At 52.8% G+C, this 9,394-nt stretch overlaps 1 protein-coding gene across 1 annotated transcript; it reads left to right on the forward strand.

Moving 5' to 3' along the window:
• The first annotated feature begins 401 nt into the window (after positions 1 to 401).
• LOC124647670 lies at positions 402 to 2,634 on the forward strand. The gene is made up of 4 exons (XM_047187577.1): positions 402 to 487; positions 791 to 2,294; positions 2,406 to 2,534; positions 2,617 to 2,634. The coding sequence occupies exons 1-3, from the start codon at positions 402 to 404 to the stop codon at positions 2,514 to 2,516; spliced, it is 1,701 nt and encodes a 566-aa protein (XP_047043533.1). The 3' UTR covers positions 2,517 to 2,534; positions 2,617 to 2,634.
• Positions 2,635 to 9,394: the final 6,760 nt, after the last annotated feature.

A 9,394-nucleotide genomic window follows, 5' to 3' on the forward strand; every position in this document is an offset into this window, starting at 1 on the left:
CATTAAGTCTTCCATCACCCCTCTTGCCAATGGAGTATTCAAAATAGGTTGACCATCAATGGGCCAGGAAGTGCCTAATAACAGTTCTTCATCCCACTGACCATTCTAATTGTCAATAAATTACAAACTTTTGTGTAAATAATATTACATCTTCTTAGCGACGGAGCTAGTTGGGTGTAAAGATAGGGTGGGTCCACCCTACCTTAAGATTTAGCCCACCCCATATATCAGCTATACTAGAAAAGATGAAAAAAAGGCTAAAAAGGCCCAGCCTAACTTAGGCCCACCCCACCTTGTTAAATTGGGCTGGATCCGGTTGTCGCAATTTCCCTATTCGGACTTCAAAGGATCCAGGAATCATCTCAAATGTGCATTATTTTGTCTCATCACTACAGCTAGGCATGGGCAGCCCGGCCCGGCCCGAAAATCCTGGACCGGACCGGGTCGGGCTTGCACATCGGGCTGAGTCGTCACCAACTCTCCCAAGGTGTCCTCTTCTGAAAGTTTGAACTCGATGCAATAATCACCCAGAGCTGTTGCGAGACATGGCTTGAGAACCAGCAAAAAAGAGGTGCACCCGTTATCGGACCTGGACAACAGTACCGACCACCGGGAAATATAAGATCCAAGAAAGGCGACGAGGCCATTGACCAGGCCACGGCACGAGTTGTCGAGTCCTCGTTTGCCACGCACCCATGCTGGGCTGCTGCAGGCCTCAGACAAACGAACAAAACGACCTGACCACCGTACGTTGGCACACTAGCCACATTTAGCAAACTCGTCGATCAAGGCTGGCCATTGCGATCGATCACGACGAGGTCGTTGGCATGAGGGGCGGAGGAGGGGCCGGAGACAAGCCTCCGGCCAACGGCATGCACGGCGGCGCGGCGCACGGTGCTTCCGGCGGTGTCAAGGCCAAGTCTTCCTTCATCTACGGCATCCTCCTCTACGTCGTCCTGCCCGTGCTATTCATGTACATGGTCATCGTGGCAATCTCGCCGATCTACAACCCGCGGTGCTCGCCGGAGGGCGCCGGCGCCATGGTGCATTTCGTGGTGGCCAACCCGAACGCCTCCTCGTCGAACAGCTCGACGCTGTCCTCGCCGCCGCCGCTCGTGTCGGCGGACGAGGCGCCCACGGGGCTGCGGCACATCGTGTTCGGCATCGGCGCGTCGTCGGCGCTGTGGGAGAGCCGGAAGGAGTACATCAAGCTGTGGTGGCGGCCGGGGCGGATGCGCGGGTTCGTGTGGATGGACAAACCCGTGGACGAGTTCTACTCCAAGAGCTCGCGCACAGGGCTCCCGGCGATCATGGTGAGCTCGGACACGTCCAAGTTCCCCTACACCCACGGCGCGGGAAGCCGGTCGGCGCTGCGGATCTCGCGAATCGTGTCCGAGAGCTACCGCCTGGGCCTCCCGGGCGTGCGGTGGTTCGTGATGGGGGACGACGACACGGTGTTCCTCCCGGAGAACCTGGTGCACGTGCTGTCCCGGTACGACCACACGCAGCCGTACTACATCGGGTCGCCGTCGGAGAGCCACATCCAGAACCTCATCTTCTCGTACGGCATGGCGTTCGGCGGCGGCGGGTTCGCCATCAGCCGCGCGCTAGCGGAGGAGCTGGCGAAGATGCAGGACGGGTGCCTGCACCGGTACCCGGCGCTGTACGGCAGCGACGACCGCATCCACGCGTGCATGTCGGAGCTGGGGGTGCCGCTGACGCGCCACCCGGGGTTCCACCAGTGCGACCTGTGGGGCGACGTGCTGGGGCTCCTGGGCGCGCACCCGGTGGCGCCGCTGGTGACTCTGCACCACCTGGACTTCCTGGAGCCGGTGTTCCCGGCGACGCCGTCGCGGGCAGGGGCGTTGCGGAAGCTGTTCGACGGGCCCGTGCGGCTGGACTCGGCGGCGGTGGCGCAGCAGTCGGTGTGCTACGACCCGGAGCAGCAGTGGACGGTGTCGGTGTCGTGGGGGTTCGCGGTGATGGTGGTGCGAGGTGTGCTGTCGCCGCGGGAGATGGAGACGCCGGTGCGGTCCTTCCTCAACTGGTACCGCCGCGCCGACTACACGGCCTACTCCTTCAACACGCGGCCCGTGGCGCGGCAGCCGTGCCAGAAGCCCCACGTGTACTACATGCGCGAGTCAAGGATGGACCGGCGCCGGAACGAGACGGTGACGGAGTACGAGCGCCACCGCGTGAAGCAGCCGCCGTGCCGGTGGCGCATCGCCGACCCCGCCGCGCTACTCGACCACATCGTCGTCCACAAGAAGCCCGACCCCGACCTCTGGAAAAGGGTACGTACACTCTTTTTTGAGTTAAGTTTTCGATCTTTTCATCCATTCTTGAAAGTAAAAGTCTGCATTCTCGGGCGTTGATTAACAAGTTCTCTTTTGCAAATTGAGCAGTCTCCAAGGAGGAATTGCTGCAAGGTGTTGTCGTCGCCGAAGAAGGGGATTGACCGGTCGATGACCATCAACGTCGGCATGTGCAGGGAGGGCGAGTTCGCCAAGGTTTAATTAACTGGCAGGAATTAGGTTGGTGCTCGCTCAGCTTCAGTTAGTTTCAAATCCTGCATGTACGTGCCTTCACCATTGGCCGTGTCGCTTGTGCATGCAGTGAGATCTGTTAAACGGGAGAGGAGGGGAGGAGATACCGAGATAACGGCGGCGGGAGAGGTCCATTCGTGCGGTGGAGGAGCACGGCCGGCTTGACCTAGCAGTAACAATGGTTTCAGCTGGATGTTGATTGAAGAATGGAAAACGGACGCACAAGGGTCTGGTCTGTTAGTACAGTAGTTGATGCAACAGTAGTAGCAGAGGATAGTACCTCTACTGTTCCAATCAGGTGGACTTAGCCATTTAGGTTTTGCGTAGGAACTAACAAGATTTCACGAACATAAGTTTGTAAGGGCGGCGCGCATTTCGGTTATGTTTGTAGAGTATACCGAACCCGACGTACGTGTATTTTAGGAGTTCCGGTCTAATTGAGTGACATGACATATCATGCATGATCAACGCCTGTAATTGAACACTTGTACGAACTGTCGTAGAGTAAGCATCGTGCACTATATGATACCGTTAGTTACGATAGCACACTAGTGAGAACGGCCGTATGGATGCAACTCATGCGAAGGTCTTATCAGCAAGGGAGTAGATGATTGTCTCCTTTGAAACCGAAATGACAATGTACAACTAAGAGTTTGTCCGTTTTCAATGTAGGTGTCGCATCAGCAACGGATAACTCGGAATCACCGTTCGTCTTATCACTGCATCAGCGATAGATGTTTGGGTTTCACTGTTTGGAAATGAGCAATCCCCACCCCGTACCCAATGAGGTTGGGGATTGGGAAAAGTGTTCATGGTTGTTAAATGCGGGATGGGGATGTGAATGCATTTCTCGGTCCCATTGCCATCCCCATATCCCACCAAATTTAGGCACGTGCGTCGAATCGTTGTTGCACAAGATATGAACATGACTTGCATGTTGCACGGCCGGGAAAAGGAAAAAGCTACGAGTTGCCCCTTCACGAGAATTAGGAGCATCAAGGCATGGAGTAGCAAAGATAAGGCACCAGATGATGTGGTGCCCGGGCTATAAATACGCAAGCTCACCTGCAAGATCATTCAATAAGTCCAAGACGGATACCAAGAAGAGCGCAGAGACCTACCATATCTACATCGTGTGGAAGGCATCAACCAGGTGCTCCCCCTGCAGTCAAGGATAGAGAGGCCACTACGACAAAGTTTCTTGAAGATGTCTACAGATCCCGTCCTTAGACATCTTCGAGGAGCTCTCAACAGAGGCACTATCTATACTCCCAAAGGTTCACGAAAAACGGCACGGGAACATGTGCAAAGTTGCATGCTAACCAACTCTTTAGCATGGTTTGCAGGTGCACTCGGAAAGCTGCTTAGAGCCACGTCACCTGCTTGGCTCCCTGAAGCTAGGCTCCGCGTGAAGAAACCCGCCCAGGCCCGGCGGGGCTTCCCATGCCGCTATGAAGCCTTTCCAGAGATGAGGGATGTGCCTCCCCGGGAACCGCATGTTCTCTACCTGGTGGACGGTCCCTGGAACCCTTGTTGTGGCATTAGAGTTGTGGAACGCACTGCGCACAGCAAGGTGACAAGATGGAGCCTCACGTCCCCTTAGCGGGGGCTCGATACGCTACATGTGGGATAGCTTGGTGGCAAGCTAGACACCTCTCCCTTCGTTGATGTGGGGCTAGTTTAGGTGGTGTGCATTCACATAGACACTATGGTATCCCCTTGAACTATAAAAGGAGGACCAAGACCCTCTTGAAAATAGTTCGGAACCTAGAGAGAAAAGAGAAAACGACTAGAGAAGCTCGAGAGAATAGGAGCTTGACCTCACAGCCCACCGAGAGAGAGAACGGACAACTCTTCTTGTAAGCATTTGTTCTTCCACAATCAATCCAAAAAAACATGGCCAAGGGTTTTACACGATCACGTAGCCTGAGCCTATGTAAAAAAGGCGGAGTGTTTATGTGTTTTGCACTTTTGCCTGATCAAGATTGGAGCACCTTGCGACCTCCACTGAACAAAGAGGGGGTGCTAGGCATCCTGTCGTTGCCTAATCGACGGTGCCTCGGAGGAGGGATCCTCACGAGGGGGAGAAGAAGTAGGGGCCATAGGGCGGAGTGCACACGGGACGGTGGTACACGATTTACCCAGCTTCGGAACACCCGCACGATGACGGAGGCCTACTCGCTGCTTGTGCGGAATTATCCGGGCGCTTTCGCGTTGTTACAATGAGTTGTGGTTGTGCCTCTAGGGCTCCCGGGATCCGGCTTATAAAGGCGCACGGATCTAGGGTTTACATGGAGAGTCCTAGCCGGAATACAAGTTGCCTAACTACGGTACAATATCTTGCCATGTACGTCAAGGATCCGCCTTCCTCTAAGAACGTGCTGGATCCGGATACTTCATGGGCCTTCATGGATCCGGCCTCCTTCGTAGGTCGGTTGGGATCCGGCTTCCTGTTCCTGGGCTGGACTTCATCCTTCAGGATCTACAGCAACTGGGCCGCCCGATGGGCCACATGCCACACCACCATCTGTGGGCCACCGGGCTTGCCGGATCTAGGCCATGCCGTTGATATACCCATAAAGTATACCCACAACGGTACCCCCGAAGTTCTCCGAGATTCATCATTCCTCCGACTTCATTCAGCCCGGATCCGAAGAGAATCTTGAAGAGCTTCAAAACCTTACTTGTTTCCGGTATCATCTATTCGGAAATCTTCTTTTCTTCTGAATCGGCAATGCAACGGAGATTCCACTTTTCCCGCGCGCAACTTCCTTTTTTCCCGCGCTAAATTTTCGGAGATGCGAATCTTTAGCCGGAAATTTCGGGAGCGCACAGTTAAGTTACCTCCACGTCGTTTTACCGCCTTTGACCTAAGACACGTGTCAATCATCCGATGGTGTGACCGTTCCGTTCCCACCGTTAGATCCGAATCACGAATCTCCGCGCGAGGTCTATAAATACCCCTACGCCGCGGTAACTCTCCCATTCTTTCACCGCATCCTTCACCTCTTCTTCTTCCTCGCGCAGCGCCGCCCACCGGATCTAAACTCCGGCGAACTTCCGCACGGAGAGCTTCAACCACCACCGTTCCAAGGTCCCTCTTGACCCAAGACCCGCACGTTTGATCGGGAAGCTCAGCGCTGCAAGTCCGGTGACCTCATCCTCGCCGGAGTCTCGACGGACCACCGCGCCATTAACTGTAAGTGCACCGGCCTTGTAGAAGAAGAAGTAGATTAGTGTAGATTCCGGATACTCAACTTAGTTTGCATGGGTGCAGCCGGAAGCATGTCGCATGGTTCACCGCATTGTACTGGTAGTTCTCCGAGTAGCCCGAAATCCAGCACTGTGGAACCAATCTGCCCGGATCCCATTGCATATCTACCACCATTCGTTTCCGACATTAGGCTTGCTCAACCATTCTCCGCCTCTTCCAGTACCGTACTAGGCCGGATTCCTACTCCCCAAGAAATTCAAGAAGAACTTCAAGGTCAAGCTAGAATGGCAGCCAAGGTTCAGGAAGCGGAAAATAAGAAGGCTTCCAAGGCCCGGATCCGCGAAGGCGTGAGGGGTCAATGGTTGCCCTGCGAGACTACCGACACGGAGCTTAGAGAGCTCCAGACCGAGGGCATGATCTCCGAGCACTGGAGTTTCATGCGCGATTCCGACGAAAGAGTTATGACCAAGGCTTGGGTTGAGCGCGGATTGTCGCTCCCCTGTTCGGAGTTTTTCCTCTCCATCCTCGACACGTACGGGCACCAACCCCACAACATCTGCCCAAACTCGTACCTCCTTCTCTCCAACTTCGCAACTCTCTGCGAAGGGCATCTTGGGATCCGACCAGATGTCAAACTGTGGCAGTTTTTCTTCCGAGTGAAGAAAGAGACGAAGGACAAGGCCATGCTGAACTGCGGGAGCATGACTTTTATTCTCCGATCCGGCCGCATGTATCCGTGTGGTGACCCTGCATACCACTGCATGTTGTAGTATGCCAGTCGTTGATATAACATTCGCGAAGTACCATTCCGCAAATATCACATCCCTCAGAGTAGTACAACAGAACATAGCAAGGTCCATAACTCATTCACATGTTATTACAATACACATACACAAGTCGCCTTGGAGCTCCTCTTGGGTCCTAAGAGGATAACTCCTGGGTTCGAGGCGAACCCAACTTAGCTTACAATACCCTTTGTCTCATTAAACTAAACATTTATTTAATCGAGCAGCTCCTTAGTAAGAGTCTGTGCTGCTCGGCTACTACTACTCAGCAGATATCTCTAGGCTTGTTCTCCTCCGGAAGCCTCCCCGGATCCGTAGACTATGATATAGTCTACGCCTTCAACTCCACCTGAGAGGTCAGGTTCATCGTAGCCGATGATCTCGGCTCCATCATTGTTGTCGTAGTCCTCCTCCAGATGGTTCAGACAATCTAAGCAGCGGATTTAAGAGTGGTATGAGTACGAGCGTACTCAACAAGTTCATTATAGGTAAGAGGTGTTTTATGCACTAGCTACGATATTAGACCAGAAAGTCTAATACCAATGCAAGTTTTGATAAACATTTCTTCAAGAGATTGCTTTTATTTCAAGAGCTATGTCCGTCAGCCTTCACCGGTTTACTAGAACTTCATGGAGCTCCTTTCCGGCCGCGTTCGCAGTTCCTTAATCCGGAACGAGGGAGTGACGAGTCACGGTTCTTTACACTCTGCGAGAGGTGTGTTGCTTTACCCATAAGAGATCTTAACCTTGGTGCCAACCGGGCAGCTTTCCCGTCCACACTTCCTTCGGTGTGAGGCCCGGTATAAGGTCTAGCCAATCATGTTCCTCCGCTACCTCGAACACCCACCCTTTGTTGCATACTCCGACCACCGGGTCCACGCCGGCCCCATTGCTCCCATATATTTCGGGGTGGACTCCGACCACGACGTCAATGCGGGGCTCTACCATACATTCCTACGCCGGCGGATGCAACCCATCATAGACCTCATTACCGTTGGGACTTCTACGGGTTCCCACCCCTGCATCAAGTCTCGCAAGATCATGAGCACCCGGTAATGAGCATCCGTTGATGAACGAGAGGTGGAAACACTTTTGACTACTCCGTCCCACTCCGGATCTTATGGTTAACACGGGTATTACGGCACAAGAATCATTGGCGACATTTGTTATTTAATCCTAGATGGATATAAACCCTTGCAATGGAACCTCCACCATATCAACACAATCCATGGTTCCATTGCCCACCACATAGTCATATTCATAGTTATGAAAGTAGTGGTTTTGATTTTTATGCAATAGTGATAACCATAATATTTTGCAAGTAATTTGATAGAAATACTCAAATGACATGAGCAAGTGATGAACTTGCACGAACAACTGCAAAGTTCTGCGGTTGGAAGGTATGGACTGACCCTTGTCCTCTTGTTCTGAAAAATAGCATCATTGTCCGATAAGGGCAATGGTTAAAGAAGCAATTATGCATGATTCCATTTTTAGGGTTTGTTCCCCCCTTCCGATGTCGTTATTATTTCATGTAAGAGGTTAATACTAAGAATATTTTGGGGATACTTGTTTAAAAGTAGAATACAACCTTGAAATTTTGTCAAGGTGTTTTAAAGATCTAAATTCATTATTGGACTTATTTTCATTATTGAAAATAATATGTGTGATTTAAACCATTATTTTAATTCATCAAATTAAGACTTATTCTTCATTGTCTTTAAAAATTCTCTTTGATATTTTATTTGGATAGAGAATTTTATGCTGATCTATTTTCATATTTTTAATTATTTTTTTAGATCTTTTATTAATTTTCTATTGACTTTCCAATTTCCTGGTTTTTAATGAAATTTGGAAAAGTCTGTTTTGCCCCTGGGCCCACCTGTCAGTGGAGCCCAGTGGTTTGGCTAGACCAGCTCGGGTCCAACCGACCCGAGCGGTCGGTCGCTCACTCCCTCACCACGCGCCGCTCGTCCTAACCCTAATCCCCTCCGCTCTCACTGGCGACCTTCGTCGCCCGCGCCGTCGCCGGGTCGATTCCGGCGGACTGCGGCCGCCATGGCCTACGCCATGGGGCGCAATCGACGCGCCTCTCGACGGCGGTCATCTTCATCCGCGTCGATGCGGAACGGGCGGCTGCTCCGGCTCGTCTTCGTCCCCCTCACCGCGGCTAGGGTTACGGGATCGTGGTGATCCCGCTGCTCCACGAGCTCCGGGCGCGGTGGCGCCGTCGTGGCCTCGACACGGTGGTGTGGGGCGCTATGGCGCTTGTCGGCGCATGGCACTGGCCTGGCCAGGTGCTACGCGAGCACTCGGCACGCGCCGCCTTGGCCGCCATGGCCGCATCTGCTCGTTTGCTAGCCCCGGGTATGTGCGCCACCTCCTGCTCTCTCTCTCTCCTTTGCCTGTTCTACTACTCCTCTCCCTCTTTCAGTAGCTCTAGCCAATGCTTGCCTCCCAATGGAGGGCCTGCCGTGCTGTTGCTGCTGCTCTGTTGCGCCTGGCTTGCTGTGTTGCGTGTGCTGCTGCTGCTATAGCCATTGCTATTAATCCTAGCTACGGTACTGCTCTAATCTGCCTAGTAGCTGGCTTACTTCTTGTTTATCTTGATGGTGCGCAATTCTGTGCATGTTCCCGAGCCATATGCTTGCTGAACCTTGCATTTTTGGCTTGGAATCTTCCCTGTGCCTCTGCTCTATTGCTATTCTGGCTAGGAATTCCTGTGTATTCAATTTGACTGCCCTGGCTTGATTACCAAGTGTAAACCTTGCAAATTTGCAAGTTCCAGGGCACTGAGATGCTGTCCCTTGTGCTCAATTTCCTGTGTAAGTTTGGTTGGGCATTACTGCT

Source organism: Lolium rigidum, chromosome 4 (genome assembly GCF_022539505.1).
Source record: "Lolium rigidum isolate FL_2022 chromosome 4, APGP_CSIRO_Lrig_0.1, whole genome shotgun sequence".
Taxonomy (NCBI): domain Eukaryota; kingdom Viridiplantae; phylum Streptophyta; class Magnoliopsida; order Poales; family Poaceae; genus Lolium; species Lolium rigidum.

Bases quoted from the DNA above. Each gene is read 5' to 3' on its own strand.
- LOC124647670 (XM_047187577.1), top strand. From the start codon at position 402: ATGGGCAGCCCGGCCCGGCCCGAAAATCCTGGACCGGACCGGGTCGGG. The intron at 488-790 runs GTGTCCTCTTCT...TCGTCGATCAAG, and splicing joins TCGTCACCAACTCTCCCAAG to GCTGGCCATTGCGATCGATC. The intron at 2,295-2,405 runs GTACGTACACTC...CAAATTGAGCAG, and splicing joins ACCCCGACCTCTGGAAAAGG to TCTCCAAGGAGGAATTGCTG.